The following is a 22,959-nucleotide window of genomic DNA, read 5'->3' on the forward strand; positions in this document are numbered from 1 at the left end:
CATGTTTTAAGATATTTAACAAAGTCTCAACATTAGGATGTATTGTTTAAATGTGGGATTAGACGATCTACATTTATATCTAGACTAGTCTATACAGTATAGACTATTCAAACTTTAATTAAAGTTAAATGTTTATGGTTACGTATTGTTTGTAATTTTCTATGTTGTTTTTAAGCATTTACAATGAAATAATATATTGTCAAAAATAAAATAAGATAATTGGATCCATAATTAGAAGACACACTTTGAACTTCATTATCCTTATTTTAATTAAGAAACTCTAACTTAAATTTTATACTTGTTTATCTTTGACTTTGCAGGTTTTAATATCTTTTCACTAATCCTGTGATTGTATATATGTGTAAAGAGATTAAAAAAAAAACATACTTAGAGAAATAAGTAAAAATAATGTTTGAATATTTGACTAGAAATCCTATAAAGATTACTTATTGTATAAATTGATCTCTATAAAATAGAGGTTTCCAAAAACTATACCTAGATATCAGCTGATATTTTGTTTTTCTCTTTTTTATTTTTTCCAAATGAAGAAATTTTCTATCTATCAAAATATATATCTTTTAAAGAAAGAAGTGTATTAATGTTAAAAGTTTTTTAAAAAGCACACTTCACCTAATTTCTTGTGTCTTTATGGCTAACAAGTACACTATTTTATGACTTTATAACAAGTTCTTATATAATTTTAAAATTTTAATTCCTTAATGAATACCTTAAAACAGCAGTTAACACAATTGTAAAAATATAAACGGTTAATTAATTAAAATTATCATGAACAAGGTTTTTAAAACAACAATATTAAATTAATAATATTGTCGCACTCTATTACTAGAGTACAAAGCATGGAAAACTTAAGTGTAATAACTAAATAAACAGGTAATAGCAGCATAAAATGCAATCTGATATAACAGGTAATAGATAGATTCCGTAGATGATTGGGTGGATCTGACAGCGTTGAAATTTATGACGCACGTGAAAACTTCCGAAAAATAAAATTTGATAAAAATTTAAAGTCCGAAAACACAACAACATATGAGAGAAGATTGCGAGTCAACTTTAAGTTCACTTAGCTCTTCTGTTCTTCTTCCAACAACCTGCGATCCTTCTGATCTGAGTCTGAGGTACCATCTTCTTTCTTCTTCTCCAACCTTCTCTTTCTCTCTTAATCCGTTTTCCTTTTCACTTTTCCTTTTCTTCTTCTTCTACATGAGTTACCTGATACTGATATATCTGTATAGTAACCAATTTAAGCAGAAAAGAATCATCTTTCATTCATGGATCAGAAACGTCAGTTCCATACTGAGAACAGAAAGATACAACTAACTTTCCCATACCCGACAAACTGAATGTAACTGAAAATAGGCCATTTATGCACTTAATTAGACAAACTTCAAATTTACCTGCTCATTTACTGCTATTCTTAAGAAAAACCTCTCCTGTTGTTTCTATAATAAAAAAACTCTCGATTTAGTTTTGTATATGTCATTTTTAATCCTTTTATTTATCACAAGTGGAGGAAGAGATTAAAACAGTACGAGTAAAGAGTAAAATATGATGTTTTAAGTATAAGTACTGCAAAGATTTCTTTTTTATAGTATAGGATCAACTGTACTTAAATCATCAGAGAAAATTAGTTTTCTGAATGTTATAATAATCATCTTAAAATTATAGCAGTAGTTATTTTCTATTTGTTGTAAATATGCATTACTTTATTGTTAATGGATATGTTTCATAAAGTATTTTAAACTGACAACAAACAACTAATGTACACTCAGGAGATTCTATTTTTTCTCGATGAAACATTATTTTAAAATATGGTTGGAATTGAGGCCAATGGTTAACCCCTTTAATGGGGGGATTATTATTGCTTATAGTGTATATCAGTATTGCTTTATCTGTTAAGATAACTTCGCTTGAAAGTAACCAACATGGTGCATGGTGTGTCACTCTAACTAATCATTCTGATTCGGTGAATTAAACTGCTATAACTAATCTGTGTTCGTATGTGGTATTATTTATTATAATACTAGAAAACTTAATCAAGCTGAAAACAAATGAAAATCTTTGTTGGGAATCGTGTGTTTTATACTATCATTATTTGTTTAATATGAATTCTATGTTTTTGTGGACGATTGACGAGGTACAACAATTGTGTTCCAGAAAATGAGTTCAAAAAGAGGTGGGAGATCTTCCACTGTGGCAACCAATGGTGATTCTTCTTCCAAAGGGAAAAATGCATCAGAGTCTCTTCCAAAAGTTGAGCAATTGAGTCATGATGTTAACCTTCAGTCAGGAGAAGATGATGGTGAGTGGGTGGTGTATTCAAGGAAATCCAAGAATAGAGCCAAAAGCAGTGCTGCAAAACCATGGAGTCCTCCGGTTTCTGGGTATGATGGAGGAGTTGGAAGGGCTTCTGGTTCTGCAACTGGAACTGGAACTGGAAATGGAAATCCTTGGCATTCCAAAAATGCTAACTTTAGAAGAACTGCAGAAGGAAATGCAAGGACCCAGTTAAATGCAAGTAAATCTGACAGCAGCAATGTGATTTCTAGCACATTAATTCGACCTCCCTTGGAGCATGGGTGGAATTGGCAATCCAGAAGTGGTTCCATGCAGCAACGGGGTGATGATAGCATGGTAAAGGATGAGATTAGAGAAGAATCCCCTGTGAAGAATGATGGTGTTGATGAAGAGGGGGAGGAGGGATTTGATGCAATGGAAGATACTGATGAGGATCTAATGAGTGATGACTATGATTCTGATGCTAGTCAAAAGAGCCATGAGACTCGTAAGAAGAACAAATGGTTTAAGGTTTTCTTCGAGAATTTTGATAGCCTAACAATTGATAAGATTAACGAACCAGAAAGACAGTGGCACTGTCCGGCTTGTCGAGGTGGTCCTGGTGCCATTGATTGGTACAGAGGGCTTCAGCCTCTGATTACTCATGCCAAAACAAAAGGGTCAAAAAGGGTGAAGATCCACAGGGAGTTTGCAGAGCTTTTGGATGAGGAATTGCTCAGAAGAGGCACTGCAGTAATTCCACCAGGGGAAGTGTTTGGTATGTGGAAAGGCTTGAAAGATGAGGACAAAGATCATGAAATCGTTTGGCCTCCAATGGTTGTCGTTCAGAACACAAGACTAGAACAGGATGAAAATGACAAGGTATTGTTTTTATGTTAACCTCTTGTGATCATCAGTTACTTTTCCTGAAGTGGTTCTGGGTTTTGTGTTACATGTTTATTTTTTTCTTGATATGCAGTGGCTAGGTATGGGAAACCAAGAGCTTCTTAATTATTTCAGCACTTACGATGCTGTGAAAGCTCGACACTCTTATGGCCCCCATGGTCATCGAGGGTTGAGTGTTTTGATATTTGAAGCCTCAGCTATAGGTTATCTCGAGGCTGAGCGTCTTCACAAACACTTTGCAGAACAAGGAACTGACAGAGATGCCTGGTTTAGCCACCACCGGAGATTATTTCTCCCTGGTGGCCGGAGACAGCTCTATGGCTACATGGCAGTAAAAGAAGACCTGGACATTTTCAACAGACACTGCCAAGGTTTCTTTTTTAGTTCTTTTCCTTAATCTTTTTCTGGTTTTTGATGTCTTCTATGGAGACAGCATGTTGACTTTTATCTGGGGTGTCTTTTTATGTAAAATTGTGTTCAGGTAAATCTAGACTGAAATATGACATGAGATCATACCAGGATATGGTCGTAAACCAACTTCGGCAAATGAGTGAGGACAACCAGCTACTTGTTTATTTGAAGGACAGGGATGTCAGAAAACAAAAACAAACAAAAGCTCTCGAAGAATCCTTGGATATAGTGACCGAGAAGCTGCGAAGGACAATGGAGGAAAATCGCATTGTGAGGTTGAGAACTAAAATGCAACACGAAGAGAACAAGGAAGAGGTAACTGTTGGCAGTCAGTGACAAACTGTTTGATGGTTTATACTGTTTTCTTTTCTAGCTTATGAAACATTTCTTCTTTTTTTCTTGGTATCTTCTGATACTTTGTGTGAATGAAAGATGTACATGCAAGAACAATTTTTCAAGGAGCAGATCAGAATCATTCACGATTCAAGGGCTGCAAAGGAAGAAGAGTTTGAGAGGATGCAGCAGGAGAAACGTGAGAAGGTGAAGCCATTATGTTCCAGCCCCTTAAATGAAGAGGAAGGGAGAGTCAAGTAAGGACTAATTCTTGTGCATTATTTCAACCAAACCAAATTTCATTAAGAGATGTAAATACATATATAAGACAATGTTGGTGAGTTGTTAAGGTTGTGCAGTTGTAGTATTTAAATTTGTCTTTTGATTTTGGTTTGTTTGGATGATAGGGTTGATGAATATCTAAAATTTGTTGAGTTTCAAGATAAAGAAATGGAAAACTTTGTTGCTGAAGAGGAGAAACTTCGAGAAGCTCATAAAGAGAATGTTGCTGCAATGATGCGGAGGCACTGGGAGGAAAAGGTGGAGTTGGAGGAAAGTTTTAACAAGGGACTATCTAAGCTCATGGAAAAGTATTCACTTTCTCACCCAGAAACCAAGTTCAATGGTATCTGATGATAGGGTGTGTTGCACATAGCAGAAAAAGAGAGGATAAATACAGAAAAATAAACAAAAGATAAATGATTAGAGTGATTGTTCTGAGTCGAAGAAGGAAGAGCCATAAATCAGAAATTTAGTTCTTGAAGACAAGGACATTGCATATTCTCTCTTCTTTTATTACTGATTTTATATGTCTTGTTTAAATTTTCTCTAACACAGAACACACTTAGGTCAAAATGGTATATATTTACTATATATAATCTTTAATATTTTTTCTTTACAAATTAATTTGAAAATTAAAACAGAATTAGAGAAAACAATCAGATTAAAAAAATGAGAGGGATTGAAAAATGAAAGATGATGCTCTAACTTCATATTTAAGTTCCAACGATTAATCAATTCAATTATTTAATTTAATTGAATAAACATTGTATAATCAGAAAAAATATGAATCAAACCAAAATATGTTAATTTAATTTTTAAAATCAGAAATAAAAATTACGAAGAGTTAAGTTAAAAATGTATAATTTATTGTAACTAGAATAAGAAAATAATATATAAAAAAGGTTAAGAAAAAAAAAATACACAAATGTCAAATTAAAAAAAATAAAAAAATTAAACAATTATGTATATTGATCTCAATCTATTATAATTTAAAAAAATGAAAATAGAATATCTTTAAAATGTTTTAAATGTACAATAAAATATGAATGTATCTATATATATGTGATTGTGCAATATCAACTTCTTCATGTGACTGATTTTATGTATAACACCAAATTTAGATGAAGTGGAATACACCACTTAGGTTATCAATGGCTTTTGTGATGGAAATCAAAAGTCTTACATTATATATAAAGGAAAGTTAAGTAGTATATATAAATAAGAAAAACCCAAAAAATTTAAGATTTTCATGCTCTCATATTGTTGATTCAGTACCTATTAATGAAGATCTTCTAAAGGTTGTATTGTATTCAACAATGTAATAAATATTGTATTTTTTTTCTTTCACCAGTTAATATTTATGTTTGTTGTTGTGTTTTTCCCTAGAGAAGCAAGTTCCTCGTGTAAGAAATATAATGTGATGGCATTTTCAAATTACAGCAAGAAATTGTATTTATTGTTTCATAGTTTCATTTTAACGTAGTTGTGATTTGGTAGGTTGTAACCAATTTAAGAAGAATTTGGCAGATAAGAAAGATGAGAAAAGAAATGGTTGTGGACAGATGATGGTATACGACAGGTATCTTAAAAAAGGTAAAAATACTCAAGTTGTCTCTCTTAAGAATCATTGTTTTTTCTTCGAATTTGAGTTAAGATAATCCATTTTTGGCAGTAACTAGAAGGAAAGTGATAGGGTAGATTGCCCTTTACAACAGGTAGTTGATGTGGCAAAGCTAATACTATGACTACTTTTCTGAGGTCAGAGATTCTCTGTCTCAACTCTTTTCCAACCTTTGTACCAGAAATCTTTAACTACACTCACTTCCATTTCCCCTCTCTTCCACACTTTTTATTCTTCCTCTTCCTTTTCCTTTCTCTCTCAACTCATTCTCTTCTCTGCACATTCAGACACAACAACAACGCAACACCATCGTTTTTCTTACCTTAGGTAGGCCACAACATCTTCTTATGATTTCAAGTTTGACATGTCTTGTTTTATTCATGAAACCTCTGTTAATTGTTATAACTCTTAAGAGTTTCAATCGGTGTCATTCTTTCATTTTTGTATAGATAGTTTCTTGAAGTTTTATGGAATGCCTTTTTTCAAGCTGGATCCATATAGAAAACCTCAAAAGAACATTATTTGTGAGTTACCTGTTTGAAGGTAAAAAATGTCACGTTAGAGTAAAAGAAAAAAAACAGGCAAGTCCAATTCTAAGACCTTAATAGTGTTATGAGGTGCAAAATCTGATCCACATCCTATTATAAGAAAAACACAGTTCAGCATGGTTTTGAGGGTTGATTCGATAAATGCCAACCCTCCACCTAGAACATTATTGAGGGACATTTGTATGTTGTGGAGTTTCACATACATGTCCCGTGTTTATGGACACAGCTCCTAGGAAACCTTCTTTAACTCGTTAACCTTATCCCATTCCCAGAATTATTTGATATGACATGCTTTGGACAGAACACAAAACATTTGGTTTTCTCATTCTCCAAGGAGATGTGGGTCATCACGAATCATCAATTATTTAACTCTGCATATTTTCACACTGTCTATCCCTGGATCTCAAATCATATATACATATACCACACGTAACAACGCAGTGAAAAGTGCATATACATGATAATATGCTAAGTGATTGTAATTGTTCTCATTGTGAAAGTGTAGTGATGAGAATGGAGAAGGCAACGATCCATGGTGCAGCATCAGATTGCAGGCCACTGACCACCTTTGTTCAGACAAACTCAGATGCATTCAGGGAAGTGGTACAACGTTTGACAGGTCCATCGGAACCAAAAGTAGGAGAGTCTGCAAAGGTTTCGACCATGAAAAGGACAACCTCAAAACTCCATGAGAGAAGGAAATCCATGAAGCCAAAGCTTGAGATTGTGAAACCCATTTTGCATTTCAAAACAGGTGCATGTTCTTCACCCTCTAAGTCATCAAAAAGTTGTAGCTTTCCTCCGAGTCCTGGATCAGGAAGTTCAAGCCTTCTTCATAGCCCCACCACCCCTTCGACCTTGTTCTCCCATTTGAGCATTATGGAGAATGAAAAGAAACAAGAGTCGGTGATGCATGAATTGAACACAGAAGAAGAAGAGAAAGCTATCAGAGAAAGGAGATTTTATTTGCATCCATCACCACGTGCAAAACCAGGTTACAGTGACCCAGAATTACTTATTTTGTTTCCTCTGGCCTCTGCTAAACCATGTGAGAAACTAGAATTTTGACCATTCTCACATTCTACTCTGTTATCTTCACCATCATTACCAGATACCAATATTTAATTCATATAATTTTTAATCAAAATTATGCTTTTTAATTCATATGATTTATATTTAATTGATTCCATCCAGTTCATTTAAATCAAGCATATTAAGTTGGGGCTGTTAAACTTCCTATACTTCATAATTTTTTGGATGGAATCTCATTTATTTTGAAATAGACTTTCTAAGATTTAAAAAAGTTATTTCAAAATAGATTGAAGGTAATAAAAAAAAAGATGTAAAAAGAAACGTATTAAAACTAGATAACATGAAAGTTTGTTCAACTATGTATTCGATTCAATCCATTTAGCCCGTGGATTATAAGATTAGATTAAAAAAATTACATGACCATCATAGATTATTTATTTTTTCAAATATATAATTTTATATTCGTTACCTTTTTTTTGGTTTTTATAATTTTCGCGACCTATGGTAGTTTTTTTTTTCTTATGATACATAATGATGAAAATTAAATATTTATATCAATTTACTATTTAAAGTTAATTAGTAAAACTATAAAAATGTATCCATAGAAAACAGTTATAAAAATAAATAAATTTTACTATTTTTTATATTTTTATGGTGGGTAATTTATTGTCTAGATAGTCGGTCAAATTAGTAAAGTAAGATTAATTGATTTTAAAAGAGAAAAACAATAAAAAAATACATAAAAAAATAGTTACTAAAAAGTAACTATTAGTATTACTGAAATTAATAACTAAAGATATGGATTCTAGACCGGTAAAGAGAGGTTAACCCAATTTTAAAATTATTAAAAATTCATTTAAATTTTTAAAATCACCAATTTTACTCAACTTAATCTTTATGTATATTATTTATATAAATATTTCGTGATTTATACTCCATCCACTACTAAAAAAACTCATATTTCATATCAGTTTTACTTTGAATTTTCTTTTTAGAAAATAGGCTTAAATACTTTTTGGTCCTCATTTTCGTAGTGTTTGTTGCGGATGGTCCTCATTTTCACAGAATGTTTAAAATGGTCTTCATTTTTACAGAATGTTTAAAATGATCCTCATTTTCGCAATTCGTGTTTTATTTGGTCATTGTCTGTAACACCGTTTAAATCATTAACGGAACATTGTACATGTGGCACGATTTGTATTAGGGTGTGTTACGTGTACTGTACAGGTGGCTTAATTAGATATTTGAGGATAAATAACTGAGCTAGGGTTTTGGTAGGGAATGTTTGGGCAGTTGGTGAGTTTTGGCAATCTTGTTCCTCAATTCCCAATTGGTGTTGCTGCAATCTTCTTCTTCCTGCAATCTCATTATATAGGTATGTTACGGTCCCAATCTTCTTCCTTTACCTCTGGCTGTAATTGTTGGAGACAATTGTGTTGTATCACTTCGTGCACTATTGGTGGTTCAACGAGAAACGAATTAACTCTGATTTGTAATTGCGGAGAGATGGCAACTTTGAGGATGACAAGAACTCCAAAGAATATTGGTAGAAAATTTTGGGTACAATCTGTTTTTATTTTTGTGTTAATAATAAATATGTTTTAACTTTTGGTTTATTGATTTACAGAGTGGTGGTTCCAATAATGTGGGTTGCAACTTTTTCAAATGGTGGTGTTGATGAAAAGGATGTCATCATCATGACACAAATGAGGCAGATTAATGATTTGGAGAAGTCATTGAAGGTTGCTGAAAAGATGCTGCAATTAGTAATAGGGTTCACTTGTGTTGTTATTGTATTATTCGTACTGTTATTGTGTGTAATCTTTTAAAATCTATTTTGTACTATTCTTAAATGAAGAAATGAATTAGTTTGATTATGTTGATATTAGTCCCAACATGTTCAAAATGACATCTTAATCTGAACATTGAAGTAAGTGATATTGATCTAAGTTTGAGAAAAATTAAATTGATATAAGTCTGGAAGAAGTTAAATTCATAACGTTAATTCATCCTCATCAAAATGCACTACATCAATGTTTGGCAAGAGTGAAACTGAACGAAGTTTAAGGAAAGTCAAAATGCAGTACATCAATAATGAATTCTACATCAGAAATTCTAAAAAATAACTAAGACGTTTGTAGCTGCTATCATGGTCTCCTCCTAATCTGTAATTTCATCCTAAACTGCTGAGATGGCTCTTCTAGTGTTGGTAGTTGTGTTGCTTGACTCTCTACTTCATTCCTTGGTGGTTGAGTTGTTTGAGTTTCAGTAGTTGGTGTATTCTCGGCAGTTGGTGCATTCTCAGCAGTTTGGGCATCTGGTGCAGTCTCAGCAGGTGTTGCTGTCTGCTCATCCACAAGCTTATCTGGGAATTTGTTCCTGTTATGTCCAATCTGACGGCATATGCTACATTTTTTTCTATGACCTCCTTTGTTGATTTGTGTGTTATCCTTTCTCAACTCCCACTCTTCCAACCTTCTTTTTTTCTTGGGTCTTACTGGTAAGATCCTCTTATGTGATGGATGGACGTCAGGGTAGGGAGTTCTTTCCCATAAGACTTCACCATTGATTGGAAAGATGATGGATTGATATATTTCTTCATAGGTGGATCTCCTGAAACAGATTGGTATGAAGTCCTTAGCATTGACATTGATGAAATTCATTGCTGCAATAGCATGGCAGCAAGGGATAGCAGTCAGAAGCCATTTCCTACAGCTGCAATGTTGAGCATCCACATTCACTGTGTACTTATCTCCAACCATGGATAAGTGCCTCACTTCAAATAGCTTTTCTCCTGACCAACTGCAAATATCATTACACATATCAATACACGAATAAGTTGACTGTGTTAAAAAAAGACAAAAACCTAACTTTGGGATCCAATATTTGGTTAACTCCTTTTCCTTATGTAGTCTGTCAAGGACCTTGGGACAAATGTTTCCTTCAAAAGTTGTAACCTTTTTTCTCTTGGTGACCCACCTTTCCATTAAATAAACTCTGATTTCCTTGAGCATGGTGATTATGGGTTTGCCTCTTGCATCCACTATGACACTATTAAAAGCTCCACTCATATTGTTGACAATTGTGTCGCATATGGCTCGACCACTAAATCTAGACTTGGACCAGAACCTGCATAAATAATAGCGTTAGTATTGATATCATGTATTTGTACAGAAATCAGGTATTTGTACAAAAATCAGGTATTTGTACAAAAATAAGGTATTTGTACAGAAATCAGGTATTTGTACAGTAAAGATACTTTGGAGGTATAACAATAAGGTATCTGTAAGCATCAATATTTAACTCTTTAATTGTTAATATCACTCTTTCCCAAACTGTTGGGTGTGTGCTCCTAGCAGCCTTCCACATGAGTAACTTTAATTTTTGGTCAAAGAATCTTTTTCTGAAATTTGCATACAGATGCCTCATGCAAAACTTGTGCTCAACAGTGGGTAATAGGTCCTGAATGGCAGGTACTAATCCCTGTGCAATGATAAGATTATTAGTACTTACAACATTAAACAAAAATTAATAAATTGAACATATATTAAACATACCTTTTGTTGGTCAGACATAGAGGTCATTGTCCCACACACGTCAATACCTCCAAGATCACCAATAAGCAATTCCAATAACCATGTCCAAGTTTCTTTATTTTCAACTTCCACAACAGCATACGCTAAGGACAGTAACTAATCATTAGCATCTCTACCCACAAAAATCAACAACTCACCTCCGTATTTTCCTTTTAAAAAACATCATCAAAACCTATGATGGGTCTACAGAAGACAAAGGAATCTTTACATGCTTTTAAACAGGAGTAAAACCTCTGAAAAATTGCTTCATCATTATCATTTTTCACTTTAATTTTTATAGTTGATCCAGGATTACATTTTAGTAATTCATGTGCATAGTCATAGATTCTTTTATATTGCTCGCTCTTTAAATGACTCATCTACTATATTTGCAGTCATTGCCTTTGCTTTACGAGTTGTTGATATTGACACATGTGTATTCCATTTTCTTAAAGCCCTTTGTCTTACGTCATTTATCTTTAGCTTTGGATTCTCTATTAGAGTTTGGTCCAAGGTGAATGAACATCAAGTAGTTTCCTTAATTGCCAAATCTTACGGCTACGAACATAGGAACAATATGCGGACCATTGACATTTATTTTGTGCACCCAAACAACCAACCCTAACTCGCTTACTATCATTTTTCAAGAATTTCAAATTTCTCCTTGCATGAATAGCATAAGCCCTAATGGCATCCTTGAAGTGGTTGTTGTTTAGAAAAACAGTTCCTACTTCCCATTTGTAATCTGCCATACTTTTTGGCATTACAAATGTCTGGAATGGACCACATCCTGTCCTTTCATCATTTTTTTCTTCATTCCCAGTTGTTTCACTCTCGCTATCTGGCCCACTAAGTAATTCTTCTGAATGCCATTCATCATCAGATAACTCGATTAAATGACGTGTTTTATTTTCAAATTTACCTCTGCTAGAATCATCACTTTCAGGCATAGTTTCCACTTCAATTTCACCTTCCACTTCAACATCACTATTCAGACCACTAGCATCCCCAATCTCTACTTCAACAGCCTCTTCATGGGCCTCTACTTCACCACCGTGGTAGACAATAACATCGAACCTATCATCACTCATTGCCCTAAAGTAAATTAAATAGATAAAAAAGATGTATTATTAAGCCTACTTTAATGCAATGAGGGACCACTGCTACAATCAATTAAAAATAAAATATTGGGGACCATTACACCAACATCGACAACCGACAAACAAACCAACTAAAATAATACCCAGTGAAGTCCACCTACAGACACAAACTACACAAAATCATGGAAGTAATTTAAAAACCATGCAGAACATCACAACAATCGAAAGACAAACAAACCCAAAAATAGAATTACGAAAACTCTAACCCACGAGCAAACATAACCCAGAAAACCCTAAACCCACTTACCTCGTTGATGATGATTAACTGAAAAATTGAAATGAAGAGTGCAACTGCAATCCAATGATGAAATGACAAGTATTAGCTGTTTCCTCTACAAATCTGAGCTCAAGAAAGACGAAGATGAAGAAATTTCCCTAATTGTAGAATTTCTCCTAAATTTAAAAATTAACGTTAACTAGCCACCTGTACAGTACACGTAACACACTCTAATACAAACTGTGCCACCTATACAATGCTTCGTTAATGATTTAAATGACGTTACCAAAAAGGACAAAATAAAACACGAATTGCGAAAATGAGGATCATTCTAAACATTCGGTCAAAATGATGACCATTTTAAACATTATGTCAAAATGAGGACCATCCGCAACAAACACTACGAAAATGAGGACCAAAAAGGTATTTAAGCCTAGAAAATATTTATAAATTTTGTTATGAAAAAAAATTTGTAAAAAATTGCTGTCAAATTTTTTTGCAAAATATTTTGTATAAATCATTTTTCATAGCAAATTTTGTAGAAAATACTTATGAATTTTATAATTTTGTAGGAAATAATTATCCAAAAAAAATTATCTGTCAATTAAAATTTTTAAACAAAATAGAAAGAAAAAGCTTTTTTTACAAATTTTTTAAACAAATTTATAAAAAGAAAAAATTTATATAATATAAGAATTTTTAGTAATGATGATAAGTTGTTCTTCCCATATTTCCCATATTTACATAGTGAAAATTTTCTTTATCATTACTTATTCTCTTTCCAGACACTTATAAGCTCTATCGGAATCTGCATGGAGGATATATTTTCTTTGCATATTCTAAACATTCATCACCCGACTTGGAGTATCAGCTAGCACTTGGAACCTCATAAATCTTTGTTTTTCCTTTTATGGTTATTGATTTATCAACTCCTAGCACACCACTTTGAAAACAAATCACTTTTGGAATATGCTTTATGTTTCTCTCCTTTTATTGATTCAGCTATAGCCAAATTCTTGTCCATCACAAGAATAAATACCAGTGAGGGTGAAGTGACCTACAAGGTTGGTTCTGCTGAGTTTACTTTTTATGATTAACTTCATCTTCAATCAACATGTTATCATCTTTTTGATGTACTTTTTTTCTTGTGTTCAAATTCTTTATTCATTTTCATATCGGAAAACTCCATTTGCCATATTATATTTTGATCGTAAAATATTTCATATCGACCGACCGAATGAATATAAGGTAGATAATATTACATTAGATTTACGGTATATAAGTAAGGGAGTGTATCCTTTATCTTATAATATAATTTTTATAGAATTTAGTTAGGTTTAAAATCTATTTCTTAAAATAATATCAAAATTTTTTTAACATTGTTTGTTGACTTTTGTGTGTCACTTGAGACTACTATTTAATCATCTATTAATATTTAATTTTATGTACGATGTGTTAAAAATCTTGTATCATCTATTAGTAATAAAGTAAAATTCACTTTGTTATAGCCTGAACAGTGTGCATGTCCTTGTAATATATCTTGAGTATTCCTCTGGAGATTTGTCCACTAGTAATAATTGTTGAACCACAATGACCTCACTGCTACATAGAACCGACAATTTATACTTGATCGATTGTTATTATTAGAATCTTTTTCTTTGAATGGGGTGATAACTGGCACTTCTTAATAGTAGTAATAATTGTGGAATACATATGCTATAGTGTATGTGTTCTAGTTAGGGTTTTGAAGCAGTGAAGTATCAGTGATAGTAAACAAGGAAGTTGTATTATACAGGGACCAGTAGATATTGATGAAATTTCATTATCTAGATACATTTGTACACTAAATGATATAATTTAGTGGTGGTTGTGTAGTTTAAAATGATCATAAAATATTTTGTCATTTCAAGTATAAAGAAAAATAAATAAATTACAAGAAATATATGTAATCAAATGTTACAAAAGTTTAACAAATTACATTTAATTTCAAGTGAAAGAAGGATTTGTCGATAAGAACAATTCAATACAATAACTACAAAAAGATAATGAAGATCCTATGTTTCTAGACCACTAGTGAGCATCATTACATTCAATTAGTGGATATTCTTTGTGTAAAAAAATAATTTCTAATTCTTTTTACCATTTTTCTATAGACCTAATTTGCTTTAATTTATTTTATTGTATCAAAAAATTACTTGTCCTTGTGGTGTGGGTATTTCTTTTTCCTTTTCAACATCCTCTTGAACTTCTTGAAATTCAATATTATATATCATATTCCTAATATTTTGAGTCTTTTTAGTTTCAAAACTAATATCATATTCCGTAGTTAAAAAATAACAATTTATTTACATATAAAAGATAAAATTAGTTTTGTAGTATTTCCTATCTTAACATATCAATCAATAGAATAATAACATCCTTTAACATATTCAACTAGAGTTATTATAAAATTCAAAGGTATATTTCTTTCGTCTTTACAATGTCAAAATATCTTATTTTTTCAGTTGTTGCTTTCATGAGAACAAGTATGGAGATTTAAATTTCTTTAATTTATGTTTATGTTTGGGAGGAAAATAGGAAAAATGGGTGCCCCACGTGCCACGACATTTGTGCGTCATTTTCTTCTTTCATGTGACACATAATTCATGATAACTGCTACTGTTATGAAAAAGATGATAAATGATTCTACCAATCCCTTTCCTTAAGCTCAAAAAGAGTAAATAGTGGAAAATGACGGATTCTTATTTTTCTCCACATGAGCATTTTTTTTTCAGTAATAATCTTAAAACAATTTTAGTTTTAATACACTTTTAATGTAGCATTTAATATCAATATATGTTATATCAATATATGTTAGACAATGACAAGAAAAAAATCTTCTGTTAAATTTTATATGGAACATTTTCTATTAAATAACCTTTTAAAAGTAATAAATCTAAAATATATTTTTTTCAATAAATTGTTCCAAACAAGAAGGTTTTTAATGTATCTGGAAAACCCATACATTATAACTATCTACAAGATAAGAAAATAGCATGAAAATGCCCTTTCGAGGTCCTAAGATAAGGTAATGGGCCAATGACATGATATCTTGTAGAAAAAAAAGGCACCATAATTTTTCAACGTTTTAATAATCTCAGTAATGAATGCATAACAACTACCACAGAATCAACCATAATTGAGGTTGCTGATTAACAGTGAAAAAATTAAAAAAAAATGGTGAAGATGAAAAAAATTTCAAGAAAAGATGGGTCTTTTAATAGATAAGCAAAATTTGGTCAAGAAGCTACAAACAAGGTAAAAACTTATTTTTTTTGTGAATTTTGTCTCCAAGAAGTTACTTAAAGTAGCCCTCAATAACTTGATTGGACCCATTGTCTACTAACCCAAAAGCATCTCTTAAATTCAGTGTTTTTCTCATAGTTCTTCTTCCAATTCCTCCATTGCCCTTTCTCATCATGGCAGTGAATTCCCCATAATCTATTTGCCCATCCTGCACCACAGATCCGCCATTAATACCCCAACAAACAACTTGGTACCGACAGACACAATACAAGAAATGGAACAGTACTTACATTGTCTTGGTCAATTTCCTTGATCATGTCATCAATGTGAACATCATCTAAACCAAAGTCCTTACAAGCTTGTTGTATCTCATCAAGGGTTATGTAACCACTACCATCCTTGTCAAAATAGGAGAAGGCTGACACCAGGTTTTCCTCTCTCTCCAGCTTGTTTAAATGAACAGTGGCGGCAATGAATTCACCATAATCAATTGTTCCACTTTTATCAATATCTGCCTGTTCCATGCCATGTTACAAGATCTAGTGTCAGAATTAAAGGCAAAGCAGCATGAAAAATGGACTAGAAATTGATAGTAACAGACACATTTCAAACTAGCACCCTTTATGTTTGATTAAATTCCTGTGACCCTTAGTGAGGTCACATCCTATTTAGGTCAACACACAATCATTTCACTTCATCACAGTATGAGTCTATTTGGATACAAAACTAAAAGTGTTTTTTAGAGCTTTGTATCCAAACCACTTTTAACTTGTATCCAAACATGCCATATGTTGAGAAATGTTTCTGTTATTAGCATTCATCAAAAAATCTTACAGCATCCATAAGATCCTTGATTTCAGACTCCATGAGTTCAGATCCTACTCGCTTCAAGCCGTCTTTTAACTCATCAAACGTTATGGATCCACTGTTGTCGGTGTCAATCATCTTGAATAACTCTTTCAGGCCACCAATTTCTTCTTCAGACAGCCTCTCGGCAATAACCTAGGATTAAGCAAGCAAAAAACCATAAATGTTGTGGTATTAAGATGGCATGCAGAACGAATAAAAAAAAGTGGATCACTTTTGACTTCATGTTTTACTAACAACAGATAATATAATGGCATAGTGTTTCCTTTTTGCCGATTTGTCTTAATTTAATGGAAAACTAAGAATACCAATTATGGAAAAATATCACATTTTTTAAGATGGAATGCAAATAACCTTCTTTCAATATCTACTTATGTTAGCTTTCCAACCTTGGTATTTCCTACTTGAAGCAAAGCCAAAACTTCCAGCAAAGAATGGTTCAAGTTCCTTCAGAACTGAACCTTGTCTTCCAATTTTAAGGCTCATAGATATGAAAATCATGTAAGAATAAGGATGAGGCTGCCTCAAGATCCACATTCAATAAAACAATATATAACTCATAAGTCCAAACAGAGAACTGAAATTAAGAAACAGAATCCAAAAGAGCGTGTATAACCAGAATCAAAATACAAGTAAAAAGAAGCCACCATATCTATGAAGTGTATCTAACCAATGATAGCTGTTGAGAAATCCATTGGGACATAATCCAATTGTTTGATTTGATTCCAACCATGTAGCTTTTTCCGGCTCCAATACCCTTGGCCTTGCTTTGAGGGTAAGGGTGATCAAGAGTGAGAGTTCATCTTTATTTATTTACTTTTTTTAAGACAAAGTAAGAGTCATTAATGATACAGTTTTTTTTCTTCTTAATTTCCCAATAAAAATATATTAAAAATACCTTTTTTGACACTGTCAGTTTAAATATTTACATTATCAACTAATTTCACCACCATGCTTTGTAATAAACTTTACTACCGAGCAGCTTTTCTGGGTCTTGTTAAGAAGAATGCACAAGAAATTGAGTAACTACGAAAAAAAATGGCTTTCCAATGGATGTTGAAACAATTACAATCTGGTTAGCTGAAATTTATATTATATATGCATATGGTAACTTTTCATTGTAACAGGAAGACAGAGAAGTGAGTACTCTCGAAAGCAAACTTGTTCATCCATGCTCAGCATATATTAGAATATGTGGAAATAACCAAAAAGATCTCATCATATGTTGGATTATCTTCTAAATGTAGTTGTCTTATGTCATAATTATATCTTAGATCAGTTACCATGTTTCCTTATCTGGTTATGATTTGTTGTTGTAATTAATAAGGTTATGATTAGTATAAATAAGGGTTAGTAAGTACACTAGGTTTTATAAACACATTATTAAATAACATCAATACATTGTAACATCTTACATAAAAATCAAATCATTGCTTCATTATCTTTTATCCCTCTTCCCCTCAATACAAAAAATGTAAAATATCGTAATTTGGACAAACACAAATTCTCTAGCCAGCAAAAAGTTCTAAAGAAGCCTTACCCGCAATGCCATCTTTTTCAGTTTATTCATTGCAGAGAACTGTTTCAGGCGTGATAAAACTGCAGAATCTAGAGGTTTATCCGGTGCAATGCTGTCATCAACAATCCATGGGTGACCTGACACAGAAAGACATCTTACAGCTCTTAGGACATTCTCAGAATTTATGTAGTAACGTTGTAAACTTAATAATGTTATTTGCTCAACAAGAAGTTTTAGCAACTTACGGAGTACTTCATGTGCTGTAAGCCTGGTTTTTGGATTTTGATCAAGCATTTTCCGAATTAGATCCTTGGCACTGTCTGAAATGCTAGGCCAAGGCTCAGATTGAAAATCAAGTTTTCCCAATAAAATCTGTTTGAAGATCCCGGGTTCAGTTTCTGAAAGTAACAACTTGCAGATCAGTATCATCAATGAAGAAAACACAAATATGATAAGATCCCCAATTATTAGTTTAACATATAAATTGCTAGTAGTTACCAGCCCAAAATGGTGGCACCCCACTTAACAAAATGTACAGAATAACCCCTGCACTCCACACATCTGATTCAGGCCCATAGAGCTTGCGCAAGACCTCTGGTGCAACATAGTATGGGCTCCCGACAACGTCACAAAATGATTCACCTGAAAAAGGATCTCAGTTTATAAGCATTTGCAGTTTATATCTAACAACGAAGAAAGGAACAAAACATGAATTTTAACTGTAAGATGAGACTGCAAAACTTCTACTTAGTATAGTTTTACTGACAAATACTTTTCTCCATCCATAATATGCACAAAGATGAAACAGGTTGTTGCAAGGAAAAAACTGAGTCAATTATTCAGTTCATTCTTCAGTGCCCACAGGGATTTCTCACACAATAAGGTTCCTTATTCAATTTAATTGACGTCTTGAAAAAGGAGGACCATAATGTAGGAATGTCTACATTAAACACGACATCAGTGGACTATATTCTTCAAGGTTCCACCATGGAAAACCACTTGTGAACCCCCTCGTTGAAAAGGGAAAGGCAACATTCTCATCTCTAATTGATCACATTTCAAAAACAAACACAGACCACAAGCAACCACAACTATTCCCCACACCCCGTAGCTTCTTTAATTTCATCCTATCAGCAACCACCAGATCATAATCAATTCCACAATCACGCATCCAAATGACACAATCATACCTACAATATAACCAAACCCCTTTTTCACCATTTTCTATAAATAATCACCCAATTTCATTAAAGAAATAAAAACAGTGAAATTTTTATTGGAGTGAATCCAGATATTAATTTATCAATAAAACTCATTTAAAAGACCAACCTTTCATAACAAATACTCTACCAAGAATCAAATCCTGAACACTAACAACCCAAGAGATAAATAAATAAGCTTGGAATAAGGAATTCATCAATCCACCTCCAATCACAGCAACAATCTCCCCACCCCACTTCTAGAAACCAAAACACTAAGCAATGACAAGAAACCATTCACACTCTCACACATTAGAGAAAGCAAATTCAAGATTGTAAACACTAGTTTGAAGTATAACCAACGAATCCAGAATATAATCAGACCCCTTTCTCACCAAATTAAAAAACAGAACACCATTCCACCAAAAAAAAAGTTGACAGCTTTTTTGAGGTGAACTCTGGTTATCTCTGAGCTAGAGTTAGAAACTAATTTCTCAGGACATTCTCTAACATATGTTCTTCCATAAACACAGAACACTGAAAACCCAACCCAAGAGACAACTTGGAGTAAGGAATCCATCAATCATCCAGCTTCAATCAGATCATCAATCTCCCCGACTGACGCACTTCCCAAATTTAGCAACCAAAAAACTTAAAAAGGAAAGAAAGCGCCAACACTCTCACATCGCATCACATCAACAAAGTAACCAAATTGAAGATTGTAAGAACAAGCGCACACTCCGATTGAATCCAAAACCCACCAGGCTTGTAAAAAACGGACAACCCGAAGTCGGTAGCTTTTAGCTTGGCATCCTCGTCAACAGTATCAAAGAGAAAGTTCTCGGGCTTGAGGTCCCTGTGCATGACTCCAAGCGAGTGACAAGCCTCGACAACCTCAACAATGGTCTTTATCAACCTCGCCGCCTGTCTCTCACTGTAGTGGCCCTTCTGGACGATCCGGTCGAAGAGCTCGCCACCCTCGCAGAGCTCCATCACGAGGTGCACGGCGGAAGAGTCCTCGTACGCACCCTCGATGCGAACCACGTTGGCGTGCTCCGACAAGTGGTGCATTATCTGAATCTCCCGCCACACGTCCTCGTAATCCTCCTTGCACAGAAGCTTCCGCTTCGGAATCGACTTGCACGCGAACTTTCCCCCAGTCGTCCGGTGCGTGCACAGGAACGTCGTCCCGAACTGCCCCTGCCCCAGTTTCCTACCCACCTCGTACACCTCCCGGATGTTCTGCGTCCGGTGCGGCAGAACCCACGCTGCTTTCACCGTCACGTTTGTCGAACTCGAACTCGATTTCGCCGCCATTGTTCTCTGTCGGGTCACCCAAAAAACAAACCTTTAAAGTAGTCAACGGCAGTGCAGTGCGTTAAGTTTGGAACAGAAAGGAAAGTTTTTGTTTTTCAGGTGCTGTGGTGGTGGCTACGAGTTACAAGTGAGAGCGTGCTCTTGGGCATGCTGTATTGTGTTCTCTCTCCTTGGAAGATGCCATGGTGATTTGATTTGGGAGCGGAAATGGAAAAAATTTAGGGGAAGAAGAAAGAAGGTGTGTGAAAATTTGTGCTTTTTGTAAGAACTATGGGAGTTTTGCTTTGAAGTTTGAATTGAATGAGTTGAATGAATGAATTGCGGAACATTGAATTGCGGACACAAGTTGTGTTGTTTTGTGTTGTGCTGTGAGATTATTAAATATCTGATGATGCTTTTCCCCAATTATATCCGCAGACATCTGCACCACTTGTCAAATAAATAAACCATATACCTTTATTTTATTTTAATCTTTATAAAAGTTGTGCTCACTGAATAATAGCAAATGTGTTTTAAGAAAATATGTTGCTATTTTTTTTTTCAGGTACTCTTTATCTGCTTTATAAATTGTGAAATATTTCACACTATGTATTGGATTTTCTCTTTACGTGCCTCATTTTCTTAAAATGCTTTCAAATAAATAAGAATATAGTCATATTTTAGTCACTATCACTTGTTTTAGAAGTGACAAAACTTACTTAAAAAAAAAAAAAACATGATAAAAAATTGATCTGGAAGAGACACTAACACTGGCTGCGGAAATGAGTTCTGAAGAAGTCTAAAAAGTACAAAGAGTTGACTGATAAGAGAAAAAAAAAATGAAAGCTATAAGAGATATTTAAACCTTATCCTTTGATCAAAGATAACCACTTAAGTACTATTATTATTAAGTTGTTCGAAGTTGTTCATAACACAATATTTCTTCTGATTTTATATAACTTAATTAATCAATGACGTGTACAAACCAAATCTTATCGGAGAACTTTAAACTTGCCGAAATAACCATGTAAACTCATTGAATGGGTATTCTTTTTACTTATGGGATGTCGTTGTTATTCTTATTTCATGTTTTTTATTTTCCTTTTTGTTTCCATTTAAATTAACATTTTTAGTGGCTCCCTTGTCACTAACTTCACTACAATTAATTGATGATATTTATGGTTAGTGTTCTCATTTCACACAATTCTTATATTTTCTATCAAGTCATAATCGTATTGTCCAGTTTTAATATGGGCACCCCACAAATGTGGTCTAAATTAGAAGTTTGTAAAACCTAAGTAACCAAAAATATTTATTTCTAAGTAACCAAAAATATTTATTCCTTGTGAGAGAATTTCTCATCTATATTAAAGACTTGTCTTACCGATTAATCATTTCACAATCCATTTAATATTGGTATAACTCCATTTTTAAATAAATTTGATTAATTAGTGACTTTGACACATAAGCTTTAGTTTTTTATCTTCGACATGTTGTGACTAATGCCATGAGCTAGAATCAACCAAATTATGATCCAAATCTTTGTAGTACTCTAACAATTTGTTAGATTTATTTTCGTTAAATTTGTTTTTAAAACATATACTTAATTAGTCGGATGGTACCCACTTTTATTTAGATGTGTCAGTTTCATACCCGCTATTAAAAATGTGTCAATTGAGTCCCAATTTTTTAAAAGATGTCTCAATTAAGTTTTTTTCAACAAAAGAATATTAAGAACATTACCGATATTGACATTTAAAATGTCTTACAAAATTAAATATTTATATTTATATCAAAGTTTAGTGGTAAAAGTCATGAATTAAGTTAACGACTTTAGTAATTTTTGTCTGAAAAAGGTCTAATTAAGACAATGATTAAAACACTTTTTAAAAAATTAGGACTAAATTGACGCATTTTTCAAAACAGATATCAAACTGATATATTTAAATAAAAATGAGTATCATCCTACTTATTAAAATATGTGTTTGGCAACCTCACTTTAATATATCTATTGGCACAATCACAAAATAGTATATTAAATGAATAAAATAGTTATAATAAATCTTAAAAAGATACATTGTTAGAACCCACTAACTACCCCTCTCCCCACACTCTCTTCTACCACAGAAAACACTCCACTCCCTGTATTCCTTCTCTCTAAACCCTCTCACAACCTCCCTCTGAAGCAAACCATTCTCTCTTCTGATCACTTCCACTCTGTTGCAGCTGCTGGAACCCGGAACCAGGAGAGGAACTTCTCCTCAAGCTGAGCCATCTCCCCTTCCGGTAAGACAAATTCAGTTCCTCCCAATTCTCTTCAATTCTGGGATTTTTGGATTTTATGCTTACCAAACCGAATTAAGGTCTTAAACTCACCCTGAGTTATGAATTTCAGCCCCTTAGGTTGAGGACT

General features: G+C 33.3%; 3 protein-coding genes across 8 annotated transcripts; 2 read left to right on the plus strand and 1 right to left on the minus strand.

Moving 5' to 3' along the window:
• The first annotated feature begins 980 nt into the window (after positions 1-980).
• Positions 981-4,713, plus strand: LOC114178463 (protein SUPPRESSOR OF GENE SILENCING 3-like). Its single transcript, XM_028064382.2, has 6 exons — positions 981-1,136; positions 2,176-3,177; positions 3,275-3,572; positions 3,683-3,927; positions 4,045-4,202; positions 4,353-4,713. The coding sequence occupies exons 2-6, from the start codon at positions 2,179-2,181 to the stop codon at positions 4,576-4,578; spliced, it is 1,926 nt and encodes a 641-aa protein (XP_027920183.1). The 5' UTR covers positions 981-1,136; positions 2,176-2,178; the 3' UTR covers positions 4,579-4,713.
• Positions 4,714-5,111: 398 nt separating this feature from the next.
• On the plus strand, positions 5,112-7,560 carry LOC114179411 (VQ motif-containing protein). 3 transcript variants are annotated; one of them, XM_028065748.2, is made up of 4 exons: positions 5,116-5,820; positions 5,900-5,985; positions 6,136-6,175; positions 6,902-7,560. In XM_028065748.2, exon 4 carries the CDS (start codon positions 6,904-6,906, stop codon positions 7,462-7,464), a length of 561 nt encoding a protein of 186 aa, XP_027921549.1. In that variant the 5' UTR covers positions 5,116-5,820; positions 5,900-5,985; positions 6,136-6,175; positions 6,902-6,903; the 3' UTR covers positions 7,465-7,560. The 3 variants fall into 3 exon arrangements, with proteins under 3 accessions (XP_027921551.1, XP_027921548.1, XP_027921549.1); XM_028065750.2 differs by lacking the exon at positions 6,136-6,175 and having other exon boundaries at positions 5,112-5,820; XM_028065747.2 differs by lacking the exons at positions 5,900-5,985; positions 6,136-6,175 and having other exon boundaries at positions 5,115-5,820.
• An 8,055-nt stretch (positions 7,561-15,615) lies between these two features.
• LOC114177753 (calcium-dependent protein kinase SK5) lies at positions 15,616-20,945 on the minus strand. Of its 4 annotated transcripts, XR_003603201.2 has the most exons (9): positions 20,012-20,944; positions 18,550-18,693; positions 18,297-18,449; positions 18,073-18,188; positions 17,203-17,295; positions 16,922-17,051; positions 16,500-16,667; positions 15,956-16,180; positions 15,616-15,873 (listed from the first exon to the last, which is right to left on the minus strand). XR_003603201.2 is itself a non-coding variant. In XM_028063259.2 (8 exons), exons 1-8 carry the CDS (start codon positions 20,565-20,567, stop codon positions 15,718-15,720), a joined length of 1,611 nt encoding a protein of 536 aa, XP_027919060.1. In that variant the 5' UTR covers positions 20,568-20,938; the 3' UTR covers positions 15,616-15,717. The 4 variants fall into 4 exon arrangements, 3 of the variants coding, with proteins under 3 accessions (XP_027919060.1, XP_027919061.1, XP_027919062.1); XM_028063259.2 differs by lacking the exon at positions 16,922-17,051 and having other exon boundaries at positions 20,012-20,938; XM_028063260.2 differs by lacking the exons at positions 16,922-17,051; positions 17,203-17,295 and having other exon boundaries at positions 20,012-20,936.
• Positions 20,946-22,959: the final 2,014 nt, after the last annotated feature.

Source organism: Vigna unguiculata, chromosome 3 (genome assembly GCF_037176805.1).
Source record: "Vigna unguiculata cultivar grain cowpea cultivar isolate G323 ecotype 2 chromosome 3, ASM3717680v1, whole genome shotgun sequence".
NCBI lineage: Eukaryota > Viridiplantae > Streptophyta > Magnoliopsida > Fabales > Fabaceae > Vigna > Vigna unguiculata.

Excerpts from the sequence above, each read along its gene's own strand:
- LOC114177753 (XM_028063259.2), bottom strand. The coding sequence starts at position 20,567 with ATGGCGGCGAAATCGAGTTCGAGTTCGACAAACGTGACGGTGAAAGCA. Across the intron at positions 18,450-18,549 it reads GGTGCCACCATTTTGGGCTG|AAACTGAACCCGGGATCTTC; the intron begins GTAACTACTAGC and ends TGTTACTTTCAG. Across the intron at positions 16,668-17,202 it reads TTTCTCAACAGCTATCATTG|GTTATTGCCGAGAGGCTGTC; the intron begins GTTAGATACACT and ends GCTTAATCCTAG.
- LOC114178463 (XM_028064382.2), top strand. The coding sequence starts at position 2,179 with ATGAGTTCAAAAAGAGGTGGGAGATCTTCCACTGTGGCAACCAATGGT. Across the intron at positions 3,573-3,682 it reads TTTCAACAGACACTGCCAAG|GTAAATCTAGACTGAAATAT; the intron begins GTTTCTTTTTTA and ends AATTGTGTTCAG. Across the intron at positions 3,928-4,044 it reads ACGAAGAGAACAAGGAAGAG|ATGTACATGCAAGAACAATT; the intron begins GTAACTGTTGGC and ends TGTGAATGAAAG.
- LOC114179411 (XM_028065747.2), top strand. The coding sequence starts at position 5,790 with ATGATGGTATACGACAGGTATCTTAAAAAAG. Across the intron at positions 5,821-6,901 it reads CGACAGGTATCTTAAAAAAG|TGATGAGAATGGAGAAGGCA; the intron begins GTAAAAATACTC and ends GTGAAAGTGTAG.